This window comes from Toxorhynchites rutilus, chromosome 2 (genome assembly GCF_029784135.1).
Source record: "Toxorhynchites rutilus septentrionalis strain SRP chromosome 2, ASM2978413v1, whole genome shotgun sequence".
NCBI lineage: Eukaryota > Metazoa > Arthropoda > Insecta > Diptera > Culicidae > Toxorhynchites > Toxorhynchites rutilus.
In genome coordinates, this window is record NC_073745.1 from 213872842 (window position 1) to 213888014 (window position 15173).

Below are 15173 nucleotides of genomic sequence, written 5' to 3' on the forward strand. Positions count from 1 at the left end.
ACGAAGTTCGTCAATGGTTTTCAATTTCGAATCTAAGGACATTGGTGACAAAGGTCACAAAAAGTTGAATTAAGAAATACTCGTCGTCAGGTCATCTGGCATCGTTGGCAATCGATCGTCTTTTTTCATACGTCAGGCATATTGATTATTGGGATGGATTATTTTGGTCTCGTTGAAATAACTGGAGACTATTAATTCATCACGGTGACGGAGTTAGTCAGTATCATTTTTAATAGATGGTTTACTTCACTTGAACGCGAATTTCGTCTAACCATTGCCATATTTCGTTGTATACGAGTTGTTTTTGGGGACTTTTTCATGGGCGGGCACACATTAAAATTTGCTTTTTGCCTTTTCCCTAATCATATCTCATCGTGAGAAAAATTCTGAAATTGATTGTTTTCCTCGTTGTCCGAATTACAATTAATCTCTTTTCAAAGGTACCCATTTAACTCTCCACCGCGATTGTTTTCATGTGTTCCCACGCAGGAGGAGATGCGAAATGGACCGCATTGTTAGAGTTCGGAGTGACAATTTGAAGTTCACATATATGAAATGTACCATGACGCGAGGGTTTTCGAAGGACGGGAAGATTTCTTTTTTGTTCTGCACAGTTTATTAGTCGTTTTTTGGTTTCTGTTTCGTTTATTCACATTTTCTTGAACTTTTTGAACAAAAAATCGAAAAAAACATTATTTACAATGGGTCGTGACGAGCTATGTCTACTATAAATGGCAGCTTTTTTTTTATATTTTAGTCGGAAATAGAATTAAAATATTTACAGAATTCTAACTTCTTCAGTACCGTCGCTGAAAACCGAAACCTCCGAAGCTGTTACTATCGGCTGCCGGGAGATAAGTGTTTGGAGGACCACAGATAGTCTTTGTGACGCCAGGCAGTGTCACAGTGGAGTAGATGGTCTGGGCGTCATGTTGAATTCCAGGGATGTTGTTTGTCACCGTTTGAGTGATGTATTGAACGTCACGGACGGTGGATGTGATGACGTTGTTGATCGTTTGGGCATGGCCTGGAACAGTCACAGTGGAATAAATCGTTTGATACTGTCCCGGTAAGGTCTGGGTGTTGGTGACTGTGATTGTTCTGTACACAGGAGTTGGGGTGGCGACTACGGCTGTAGAAACTACGGTTATTGGGGGCTGCGAGACGGTTGTGTAGATGGTATTGGCCGGTAAAGTCACAGGTGGGATGGTAACTGTATCATGTACAGTTTTTTCAACTGGTCTCGTGGTTATGTAGGTGGAGGTAGTGGTGATGTACTGAGGTGGCAGTTGAACCGTTGAATAGACAACCTGAGGTGGCAGGGTTACGGGTGGTGCGGTTATAGTAACAACATCGCGAAGAGTTTGCACAACGGGAACAGTTTGAACAATGGTTGAGACTCTGGTTACCGGAGGTAACGAGACCGTATTGTAGATTGTCTGGGGTGGAAGTACTTGTGGGGGAAGAGTTACTGTACTGATGTCACGAATCGTTGTATAGACGGGAGATGGTCGGACCACCGTTGAGTAAGACGTCGAAACAATCGGTGGCAGAGTAATAGTGTTGTAGTAAGTTTGAGGAGGTGCAACGGGTCCAGGAACAGTTCTGGTGTCTGTAACCGTTTGATAAACTGGTACAGGTTGCGCCACTGTCGATGTGATATATACTGATGAGTATTTGGTAACCGTTTGTTCAATCTGCGGATAATCGTTCTGTCTGGTTTCCGTGTGTACTTGATATTGCGTAGTGGTATGCGTCAGGTACACAGTTTGGGCATCATTATACGGACAGCTTGGTTTTGGGTAATGATAGCCATCGAATTGTTGCGCTCGAGCGATGGCAGCCAATGCCACAGTAATCAGCACCGCAAATTTCTGTAAGCAAATGCGAAATGATAAAGTCAATATTAGCCTAAATCGAACTCGAACTATAAGAGACAGTAAACAACGTTCCCAATATTGTTAGCTCTTTTAAGAGCCATTACTATTTACGCACGCCAAATTGTAGGTCATTTCAATTGATTGAGACTGCGGACACATGCTATGAGAGAAGCAGATTGTGTAAGATTTCCGAAAAAGCATCTTTCAAAACCCACTGTTCACACCTTTTTGCTACTACTGCTATCAATATGCTAATTTTGTGGATGCTACGGAACTAGTTTTGATGAATAAGCAAGAGTGTTTTTTTTGGCTTAGTTCAGTTGATGAACTTGATCATCTCGTTTTGGCATTTTCATTCAAACGCGATACGCGTTTCCCCGGACTGAGCCTCCGGAATTTTTCTAAAATCAAGGACAATTTATTAGGGGTCACATTTGTTTGACAGTTACAATTTTCATGTGTTTGACAGTTACAATTGGAAGCCTCGTATGCCGTTAGAAGCCAATAGGTATTTAATATTAGAAATCGATATTACGAAGGTGATTGATTCTCGGTTGTACAACGTCGTCGCACAACTTGTAGACAGTAAAGGTATACAATTCAGCAAAATCTATATATATACAGGGTCTTTCCGATTAAACGCTTATGTAACAAATTTTAATAACTTCTACAAAAGTGAACCGATTTTTATTTAAGATAAACAAAAATAAAGCTTATTTTAGTACATTTTCGATGTGACCACCCCTTTTTCGATAACGCGTTTTAAACGGTGAACAAAATTCTTCATGCACAACTCTAACATTACGACTTCGATGCTGTTGAAAATCCGAGTTATTTCTTCTTTAAGTTTTTCCAAATTTTGTGGCTAATCAACATAGCAACGGTCCTTAACGTACCCCCAGAGAAAGTAATCGACAAAGAGAAATGTTGGAATTCTTACCATAAGAGGACAATGTTTCATTAAGGATTCGGTTGCTCGAGTAAAACGATTTTGCTAAAAATACACGTTCTTGTAAATTGTACATCTTGACACTAAAAACCATCCGATCAGACTGAACGAGTAGCCGAATTCTATCGTTCCGAAGTGAGAAATGCAGTGTTACCATCGGCGGAGCGAAAACAAATTTTTATAAGGAGCTATTCGATTTTTTTTTGCGTTTGTGTTTAATCTGAAAGACCCTGTATAAAAATGAATTTATGTCTGTCTGTCTGTCGTTCTGATACTCATGGGCTCGGAAATGACTCAACTGATCGACATGAAAATTAGTATGAAGGGGCACCTTTTCTTATGATAGTTTCAGACCCCTCCCCCTCTGTAAAGGGGGTCTGCCATACAAATGAAACATAAAATTCTACATTACTCGAGAATTAATCAATCAAATGAAACCAAATTTGGCAAGTGGAGGTTTTAGAGTGCAATTAATGCGAAGGATGGCTGTCGTACAAATGAAACACAAATTTCTGCATAACTCAATAACTAATCAAGCAAACGGAGCCAGAAACGGAGGATTTGGCATATGGATGTTTTAGGAGGCAAGAAACGTTTCTGTGGTGGTTCAATACTCCTACCACCTCTCTAAGGGGGTGCTGCCATACAAATGAAACGCAAATTTTTGCATAACTTGAGAACTAATCAAGCAAATGGAAACAAATCTGGCATATGGAGGTTTTAAGGGGCAATAAATGTTTATATGGTGGTTTAATCCTCTCCCCCTTTCTATTGGGGGGAGGGGGGAGGTTTGGTTTCTCGAATAACTCGAAAACTAATCAAGACATTTAGAGGTTTTAGGGATCGATAAACGATTCTATGGTGGTTTGACGCTTATTCTCCCTTTCTAAGGGAGGCCATATAAATGAAACACAAATTTCTGCATAATTCGAGAACTAATCAAACAAATAAATCAAATCCTGCATATGGAGGTACCCCCTCTAAAGAGGCGTTATTAGTCCATTTGATTTTAGCGCTAACGAAATTGATCTTTGTTTGAAAGTCGAAATGGATTTTAATGCGATAAAACGCACTCCTATATCTTCTTCTACCTATATAAATAAAAATGCATCGCCGAATGTGTTAATGAGAACAAAATTCGTGAAAGGAATTGTCCGATTTAGGGCTGTCTTTATTCTATCATATTTTCTGTATTAAACATTCATGCCACGTAACAGAAAACATGTTATTTGCAAGTGGTTGGAAAATCTTGAACGAGAATTGTGTCTGAAAATAATCTGATATTATAATGACGAGTTTTGGTAAAAGTTCTAGGAATTTTATAGTAAAAGGTAATTTTAAAGGATAGATTAGAAGATCAATCAATGAACAGTTCCGCGATTGAGTTCATGAATGTGCGCTCAGTAAGAAAACGTGAATGTGATAACCAAAAAACATTTTTGGGCGGGCCGAAAATTGCCGGGTTTGCTAGTAAACTATAAAGCAAGGGCTGAAGCCAAAAGTAGAAGTATTGTTCTTTATCGCAACATATTGGACCCGTTTTTTTTGTATTTTCATTAGGGTGCCCATTTCCATTTTAAAGTGGTTCGAAAAATCTTTTTTTTTTATCTTTTTCCCAAAAATGACTTTTCTAAAAATTCATAATTTTTGAACCACTGAACCGATTTAAATAAGCGACATATCAAATTGAAACCAATTATTTAAAAAAAGGCTAGCTAAAGAAATGGGTTTTATTTTCGTAATGATTGATGTAGTCGTTTTTTATTGTCTTCATGGCTCTGGGCTGGAGGTATATTTTTTATATTTTTGTTTGAAAGCTTAGATTTTTATACATAACATGTCTCGATATCAGAGGTGCTATTTTTTTTCGTTTTTGAGATATGAATTTCAAAGTTAACCGAGGGTTCGCAAAAAACAATTTTTCCACAAACTCATAACTTTTGAACCGATTCAGATAATGGACATAAATGAAATAAGTAAAAAAAACATTTTATGTTAAACGGTTTCTTTGTGATAAAACATAATAATAATAGAGATAATGTACTAAAAGCTAGAAAATAATTAGGCAAGTAGCAGTTGGTAGTTATCATACCCCTTCCTTCATTAATCAAGGACATTGAGAAGACTAAAATAAAATCGCGGGACATATAATGAAACCATTAAATGTGGATAATAGAAATTCAACGTGCCCCACGATTTTATTTTAGTCTCATTAATGTCCTTGATTTAAGAAGGAAGGGGTATGATAATTACTAACTGCTACGTGCCTAATTATTTTCTAGCTTTTAGTACATTATCTCTATTACTATTATGTTAAATCACAAAGAACCCGTTTAACTTAAAAAGTTTTTTTTACTTATTTTATTTTCTAGTTTTTAGTACATTATACATATATATCTATATATAGCGCCGTTTTATGGTGGCAGCCATTTTGGATTTGCATTTTCTATAAATAAATGTGATCTACTAATTAAACCCTTTTATTCGATACCCATAATGATGGGGTACTGAGAAAATATATAATTCGCCATTTTGTAGAGGTCGTCATTTTGTATTTCTCACAAATAACTGTATTCTACTAGTCAAGCCCTCTTATTTGATACCAATATTGATGAGGTTTTCAGAAAATATGTAATCCGACATTTTGTAGCAGCCGCCATCTTGGATTTTCAATATCATGGAATACGCAGTTTTATAATGACTGCGGAGATAAAGCTGGGTTCCAAATTTCAGATCAATTGGTCAACAGGAAGGGGGTCAAATTTCTATTAATGTGGGACAGCGCTACAGACAAAGTGCATACAAACAGGTGAAGTTAAATAAAACCGTTTAATAAAAATTGAAATGAATATTACACTTGTGAAGAAATTGAATTCTAGTTGCATAGATCTAGTTTAATTGCATAGGAATATTGAACGAAGACTGAAAACAAGTTAAATTTGAACAAAAAAACGTAACTCAAAAGCGCAAAAAAATACATCTTTGATTGTTGGATATGTTATGTAAAAAACCTCTCCATCGATACTATTTTTTACGTGGACGTAGTTATTCTGTAATAACACAAAGATGGTCAATCGAGGGCCCTGAGTTTTGAACTCATAGTCGATCGCTTATAAAGCGAACGCGCAACCAATGTGACTACAAAGACTCTCGCCCTAGATCTTTAACCGAGAAAACTATGAAAAACTTACCTAATCAATAATAACTACCCAAATATATGTTTTCCTTAAAGCTATCGATCTTCGTATGTGATTGTCTCTATATCTATATACCCTCCTATTCTTCCTTTGCGAGTAATTGGTCCCCTTGCTATAAACAGTAGAATAAGTTGAAATGTAAATACACTATAGATATACGAATAGATTTAATACGTTGAGCCCCGAATTATTCATGTTCGCATCAACAGCGTTTGCACAATATCAGTGTCGGTCCTAGCTCCCAAAGATACTTATTGTATGAATAGAAAATAGAAAAAACAACAATGTAGTCAAATTTTGTAAAACATTCGCAAACAAACCGTATATATTTTTATTTTATTATTTTGTTACTGTCAGTCCCAGTCTGTCAGCGGTTTTCTACCAAAAAGCTCAACGTCGGTCCCTAGGGACCGACGCTGGACTCAACGTGTTAAGAATTGAGTTTGATTATCAAATGTTTTATAATCACCTTATGTCCCATCCTTGTCCTGAAGAAAAAATGTCTCGACTCGACTCAACCCCGAGTAATCGGTTTTCTACATTACTAACCATAGAATTACGAAATTGTTTATATATAGTTATAAAATATAGTTAAGATTTCGGCTCCTTAAAACTTATGTAACTGAGCCTGTAAAAATAAACTAATTAATAAAAAAAAAAATAATAACTAAAGGAGGAGAAGATTGCAGCTTGGAAGCAGAAGGCAGTGCATGGTGCCCACCCCCATCAACTGGACCGGCCACACGTCGACAAGGCCGCATCTAATCTGTGGCTAACGCGTGGTGAACTCTCTTCAGTAGTAGAAGCTGACATGATAGCCATCCAGGACAGGATAATGCCGACGAGAAACTGCAGGCGGTACGTCTGGCATCAAGACGTTGATGACATTTGCCGGATGTGTCATCAACTAGGTGAGAACATAGAGCACATCATGGGAGGCTGTCCCGTTTTGGCCAACGCAGCCTACACCGAGCGCCACAACAACGTGGCCCGTATTGTTCATCGACAACTGGCGCTCCAATGTGCTCTACTGGAAGACAACGTACCAAACTACCGGTACATGCCTGCACCTGTCCTGGAAAATTACCGTTTCAAGCTGTACTGGGATCGCACTGTTCTGACCGACCTCTCGATCCACCACAACCGCCCAGATATAATGGTTTACGACAAGAGCGACCGCAAAGTCACCATCATCGATGTCGCTATTCCACTGAACCAGAATCTGGAGGAGACCCACGGTCGCAAAATCTGCAAGTACCGACCATTGGCCGTGGAGCTCAAGGAACTGTGGGGGCTAAGGGAGGTCCCAAGAATTGTTCCAGTCGTTCTCTCTGGAACTGGAAGTGTCCCGAAGACACTTCTGGAAGCGCTAAAGGTGTTGAACATGGAGAAGGAATTGGCCGGCATCCAAAAGTCGGTCATCCTTAGCACCTGCGCGATTGTCCGACGATTCCTCGGTCAGGACTAAAACAGCACGGGCATGCAGATACGTGCATTCCGCAGAGCCTAGTCCCCCTTTGGCATTCAGAAGCCCGGGGGCAGGTGAAAATTCTGGCTAGGTTCGCCTAGTTAAGAAGTGAGATAAGTCTGCCAAATAAAAAATCCATTTCTTCGCAAATTTAATCTTCATATATCGATCATCTGAATCGGTCTAGTAGTTCAAAAGTTATGACTTTTTGCAAAGGAGTCTTTTTTGGAAAAGGAGGGAAAAATTGGTGGTTTTTTTAACCATTGGTTAACTTTGAAAATTCGTAAATCAAAAACGAAAAAAATCTCATCTGTTGGATATGATATGGATATGTTATGAAAAAAATCCTTAGCTTTCAAGAAAAAATATGAAAAAATATAGCGCCCTCTTGTCCAAAGCCTAAAAAAAAAATAAAAAATTACGAAAACAACATTCAAATTATTGGCAAGCGAAATATTTTCCCAAAAATTACTAACTGTCTTTAATTTGATAAGTTGATCATCTGAATCGGTAGAGTACTTCAAAAGCTATGAATTTTCAGAAATAAAAAACATTTTTGAGAAAAAGGTAAAAAAAGGATTTTTCGGACCACCCTAGAATGGAAATGGGCACCCAAATGAAAAAAAAAAATATTAAAAAATACGGATCTAATATATTGGGTTGGGGAAAAAGAAATGTCGTATATTGTCAATATATGGCAACACTTAAACATATCTTGTGTTGTACTTATCGCATCGGGTCATACTATACGGCTATTGAAAGACGACAATCTGTGCTACAAGTGTCGTTTTGACAGTGTTGTGATTGTCCTATTCAGTCTCAAGTTATAGCGCGTCAAAGATGGAATCCACTAAGCAAGAAATTCGTCATATTTTACGTTTTTACTACCTGTGAGGTAAAATTGCAACGAAGGCGGCCGGAAAAATTCGTGTAGTTTATTGACCCGATACTGTAACGATTCGCACAGCACAGCGTTGGTTTGATCGATTTCGTTCTGGTGTAGTGGCTGTCGAAGATACACCCCGTACTGGTAGGCCAATCGTCGTGGAAACCGATAAAATCGTTGAAATCATCCAAGTAGAACAGCAAGTGAGCACTCGCTCGATTGGCCAGGAACTGGGTATGGACCATAAAACCGTTTGGAACCATTTGCAGAAGATTGGATTCCAAGAAAAGCTGGATGTATGGGTGCCACACGAGTTGACGCAAAAAAAATCTTTTAGACCGAATCAACGCCTGCGAAGCGCGGTGAGCCGGCCCGAACCATCGCCAAGCCTGGATTGACAGCCAGGAAGGTTTTGCTGTGTGTTTGGTTGGATTGGCAGGGAATCATCCACTATGATCTGCTCAACTATGGCCAGACTCTCAACTCGGTTCTCTACTGGGAGTGGTAGTGGTAGTTTTGTTCTTTATCGCAGAGTATTAGACCCGTATTTTTCATGAAAGAAAAATATTATTTTCTCAGTGTATAATTATCCTACGTTCAAACATCGATTCTCTACAATTATTTCTAAGACACCATTTCGTTACGACGGATAGGTTTTGATAAGGAATCGATCAAAGTTTCTCTTACTCAAAAAAATGTTGCTCTTGATCAAATCGGCCATTTCCGAATATTTTTTATAACAATTTAAAGTATAATTTGTCATTTTTTTTAATATCAAACGAGTAATGTTTTTAAAATGAAATTATTCAAAACCAAGTACAATTCACTCATCTATATGTATTAGTCCCCTTGATGCATCGAGTGAAATATACAAAATTTTGAGGCTACAAGCCTCTAGTTTTAAATATAAATGTGCATAAATTTTTAATCTAAAATGTGCATGCAATGTACAAAACAAAACAAAATTTTAATTGAAAATAATCAAATTTCAAAATATACTCTTAACTGTGTTCATAACAAATCAAATCTATCTTATTGATAAGCTTTCACCTGATTCCCAGAACATCCCATGAGAACCATCCCTTCCGTATTTCATCGTGAATATTTCATGAAATAATGATCGCACAGAAAATCGATTGAATATTTGGAAAGTTCAATGCAAGGCCCCTTTATTGCTTTGTGAAAAGCATGTTTATTCAAATTTTCTACAACGATTTTGATAAAAAAAAAACATAAGTCGGTTTTCAATAGTTAACAAAATAGAACAAACTTACGGTCGGTTCAAGGCCGCTGCAGTGTTTAGTTTAATGTAGTTCTATGGTTGATGGCGATACTTCGGTTGAAAAAAAAAACACTAAAATTATTTTCGAAAAATTTTCGATCAGTGACTATTATCTTTGCTATCTCTCAATTATTAGCTGATGCTAGTAGCTACCATAATAATTTCCACTATCTTTATTTATGGCCCACTAATGATGTTTCTAAGCCGAGGTGTTGTCTTCGTGTAAGTACTGAAGACGACATGTGCATGCTTGCATCATATCTTGCATTATGATTTCGCACGTATTAGGTGACACGTAACGAACATGGCTAGCGCTTGTTCCTTTGCAAGTGTAAATTGATTACTATTTAACACTTTTCCAACCATCGGTTACCTATGTCCTCAGGGCTTCTTCAAGTGTCTACTTTATTGAAGATCGATATATGCATTTGGATATTTCAAGAGAATCTGTTTCTTCGATGCTTGTTAGAATTGATGGGTGAAATATTCTAATCAGGATAGCTAAAACTATTTGTTCTCAAGGCTAATTTTATTTCTGATTTTTTTTTGTAATTAGTGTGCGCAGCAGGAATATACAGGAAGTACGATTAATCAATAATATTCGCTTGAATGTGATCGAAGGCGGATCATGTGTTTTTTTTATAACTCCACATACTTACGACTGTTTTGGTTTTGAGGACCATTACAAAAATGGCAATGTGAAACGAGCTCAATTCGTTGGATAGTGCTTTGGTAATGTGCATCTCATCGAAATGCGGAAGAGTTCTTCAATGTCAAGTGCACTCGTGAGTAGTATACATACAGTATATACATACTTTGAAACACTGAATAAATTTGAATACCTGGTTGTACAAGAAAATCATTAGAATTGTAGGATCATTGCGTTTATCGATCTGTCGTCGTCAGTCGAAAACGCGATGAAAATTTTGAAAAATTTCGAAGCACGGAAAGAATATATGTTTTAAAAGTTTCCAAGCGATGAAAAATATGTCAGAATACTACGATTATCAGAATCACAGATGCTATTTGTTAGCCGTTCAAAACTGTGCGAACTGGTTTATCTAAACCGGATCGATGGAGAACTGCTTGCTGGTTTGATATATTAGGGTCATCTGTATTTCTCTAATCGCATTAGTCCGTGCACATGCTCATCAGTGTGGGAATCAATCAGCAGAAAACTTCCTACGGAATATCCGTGCTGATTGAAATGTAACTGTCCGGGGAGATATATTCAGAGCTTAGCTACACGTTCCTATGTAATTATTATATTTCACCTCTAGAAGAGGTTCTGGTTATGGAAGTGTTCGCCTCATATTCATTTATCATTGGATCTTTGAAGCATAACCCTGAGATTTTCTTGACACTTCGAATCAACAAAACTGCTTATACTTAGCTAGAGGAACTTTTTATTATTTCAATTGAAAAGTGAACAGCGGAAAAGTGAAGCGGTCAAGGTAGTTCTGTTTTGACTGATAGTAATTAAATATTCTGTCATCCTGAAAATTCGAAGTCGTTTTGGGAAAAAATCAGGAAATGGATCAATTTAGACAGTATTGCATCTTTCAAGAATGAACATGATCATTAAACACGGTTTTGGGCGTATCGAGAACATGCTTGAATATTCTGCCAAGTCAAAGACATTGGTACTAAAAGACTCCAATCATGATCCTTGGTCTGATTTTTACGAGTTTTTTTTTTCTATTTCTATTAGATATGCTTTCAAAATATATTTTCATTCGCCGCTAAATTGCACCAGTTAAATAAACTTACGTCAAACTATTCTTATAGTTTTTTATACGAATAGCACAGTGTATAAATTATGTTCCGGGACTCAAATTATATCAAAATATTATCTGTAATGAGTTTGTTCCATCGGGCCAAACGATTTGTTTTGATGTATTTGATGGACAGAATCTGGGAAATACCAACTAGAATACAACAATTTAGACACTTGTATACTAAGTCACTGATCGTGCGTCAATTCTTGTTTATAAGTCCCGTCAGTATCCTGATTTATCCGTCGTATCCATCAGATTTCTTTTCTCAAATATTAAGGAAAAATTAAAAGGATACTTTTGACGACATTAGGACTATTTGAACGGCTCCAACCAAACAGTTGAACACCGTTTCTCAAAATAAGTTAGAGCACGCATTCGAATCGCTATTAAATCAATGAAAAAAATGTATTGAAGCTGTAGGTAACTACATTGAATGATAACATTAAAAAAAACTGTAAAAAGCTTGTTCGAAAATTCGTTTTTAATATCAGTCTTGAAACTAAATTATCACTCTGTTACAGATATGAGCGGAACAGACTATAGAACTAGAAAACAAAATTGATTCACACTGAGTTTCTTCTCTATATTCATATGCAATATACTTGCATTCATATCAGAAATGAAAAATCCTAAAATTCAATGTTTTACTAGAGCGTTTAGGATCACTTTACGATGAAAAAAGCACTCGATAAAACATTTTTATGATATTCCTCTCAGTTACACATCCACCGAAAAGGGGGAACACCTGTTTCCTGGGCATTTCCTCGCATCACTCACCATCGCGTTACACTTTTAGCGCTTCCGCCGCGGTCTTCAATTTCACTTTCAAGGTTCACTCTGTGGGTCCAGCCAAGGCCAACAAAAAAAAAATGTTGCGCAATCGTCACTTATCACTTTCAGTTCGTCAATTCGCGCAGCGGCGAGCAGTGAGTTCGATTCGAACCCGATACGAAGAGATCACCTTCCTCCACTCAGCAGCCAGCCAATTTGCATCCGTGGTTGGGATGCTGATTTATGTGATGCTGCGATGATGCGTATGCTGCTTAACCACACGAATGGCCCCCTACTAAAGCTCACACCGGTTCTGCCCAAAAGTCGCTCGGATACTGAACTTGAGTTATGACAGTGGTCTTATTTATATAAAATCGGTCAAGAAGCTTCTCCTGCGACGGCGGTAGCAGCAGCAGTAGCGGAGGAAGCAGAGGCTCCGGTGGTCATCTCCATTGTTGATTCAGCGCTTAGATTAATAAATTCACCGTGGAGTGCCGCACGGCGGAGGTTAATTAGCAGAACGGTAAGACTGATCGAAATGGTTGATATGAGCCTTTTGTTTGGAGACAAATTGAACGCGTGATATAGCATAGAACTGTCCACATGCTCTCTCATAGTTCATTAATTATTGATTTCGAGCGAATTTCAACATATTCCGGATATTAATTACGAGAAGTTGATTATTTTGCAAATCGTCGCTAATAATCCCCATTATTCCGCTCGGCGAATGACGTTAGATAGCAAAGTTTCTCGCTTAATTGTGGAAGCCACCTTACTTTTCAGCTCCTGTTCGATATCCGAGTCGATATCAAATGAGGACACGACTTCAAATCTCACTTAAGTGAAAAACTATAGCCATGCCATTCGCCTGCGGAAACACTGGGACTTGAGCCATCTCACGTCGTTCGCCGCGCGAAATAAAGGGTTATTTTATACTAAGCTAAAAAAGGTTGCGGTTGAAACTAGGATGCACAGAACAGTCGCTGGCTGGAAGTCTCGCAATTCTATTTTGATATCAGTCGAAATTAGTAATGATAGCAACCCCGATTATTTAGAATAGGGTTGTTGGTATAATCTAGAGAAATTGCACTAAAGCACTTTTCTCTCTTCGATTTTGTTGAAACTTGGTACACATGATGGAAGCTACCCAAAATCACAAATTTGTATGAATTATAAATATTTGTTAACCCCTCTAAGACCTACATTTTTTATTTGTCTAAAAAACCCATTCAACTTTTATCTCGAATTTCCGACTTTCAACATAAAATACTCCTAGCAGTAAGCTGCCAGCATAAAACTAATGTATATGTGTGATAGATGAAAATATTCCAAAGACGTTCTAGTGGGGGTGAACATTGAAAATAATGTCTGAATAACTTGAAAAGAAAATCCGTGAAGCCCGTCTAAAGGAATGGCTGCATTTAGAAGGAGATTGATAAAGAGCTTTTTTTTATTTTAAATCACATCAGGATTCATAATTTGTGGCTAAAAATGATTGTTAACATACAAAAATTGGAAGTTTCCAAAGTTCATAAAAATTCGATGTTCCACAAAGTTCATCAAAAATAGTTTTACCGTTTTGTACCCATTTTTTGAATTTTCTACATGAAAAAATATATTTTTAAATATTGCAAATTAAAGTTTTGTTTTGTAAATTAAAAAAATATAGAAGGTTGTGTCCAAGACACGACCACATTGTTGACGTAGAACTACGCTGTAGTTCAATTCAATTCTATTTTATATTATTTTATAATACTACGAAAATTTTAAAATAACCATTTACCAGTTTGGTTGCATTCTTGTGGTCTAAATAAACGAAATAATCTCTATCTGTTAATCTCAACAACCTAGAAAAGAGTAGCACTGCTTCATTATAATCAAGATTAGCGCAAATGCAATCCTAGTTGAAAGCAGTTTTGCGACTGGCACGCGAGCCCAAATAAATTAATAACTTAATATAATTTAATGAATAATTTGGTATTCCCTAAATAATTTGTTGGTGCACAACCTCAACACCTGCTTCACCATAGCGTCAGCTGGAAAAAAGGCTGAATAATTGCCTCAGCAGAGATTCATTACCAATACCCTAGGGTAAATATTTCCTTCCGCTATCTCACCCATCCCCCCCATGTTTATATTTATCATTACGACTGCATAATTTGCAACACCAAACAATCGTAAATCATAGCATAAAAAATTAGGCGATTGTTGCATCGTTACAGGGCCAATGCACATGGAAGCAGATATAATTGGGGTTTCAGCGTAGCGAAGATGCATCATTTTTACGTACGGGTTATGAAGCACGCACGTATGCATACAAATATCCATATATCGATGGCTTGAAGCAACTAAATATACACACACTTATCTCCGTTTTGCGCTCTTCTCAACAGAAGCCTTTTCTGTTAATATTGCCAGTCTAGATTGGCTTAGCTGTCATCCTTTGTGGAGAGAGTTTTCCTACCGTCATGCGAAACCAAATCACTGACAAAATTCCAGAACATTTATTTTCTTGGTGAGCTGATGATAGCCTAGCTTGATGATTCCTTACACAATTGTGTAGCTCAGAACCTTAATGCAATGGCGTCAGTTTGATGCAATGATTGTAATGCCAGAGACATCGAAAGATACTGAAAGTTTGCCTTCCTTCCTTGCTTGAGACTCCAAACATCTTCAGTTCATTCGTCTCTAATCTTCGAAGAGGCCCTTGGAAAACTTTACTTTATCCATAATATTACTCCTCCACCGCATTGCCTTGAGAAAGGAATTCGAGCCCTCGCCGTCCAGCTCGCCCAGCAACGATTATGTTCAGTCGGTTTCCTCCCAAAGCATGAAAGTTTGCCTCAGCGAGATCCACTGTTTTTACTCTAGACAAATATTCCCCTTTGTTCTTCTTCTTTTCCTTTGTTCACGGAGACGTTACATCTTATGATTTCCCCTTCGTTGCTCGTCGATAAGTTGC

The 15173-nt window shown here is 37.6% G+C and overlaps 1 protein-coding gene across 1 annotated transcript; it reads right to left on the reverse strand.

Moving 5' to 3' along the window:
- Positions 1-639: 639 nt before the first annotated feature.
- LOC129768895 (mucin-2) lies at positions 640-12536 on the reverse strand. Its single transcript, XM_055770835.1, has 2 exons — positions 12218-12536; positions 640-1874 (listed from the first exon to the last, which is right to left on the reverse strand). Exons 1-2 carry the CDS (start codon positions 12218-12220, stop codon positions 798-800), a joined length of 1080 nt encoding a protein of 359 aa, XP_055626810.1. The 5' UTR covers positions 12221-12536; the 3' UTR covers positions 640-797.
- Between the last annotated feature and the right edge of the window lie 2637 nt (positions 12537-15173).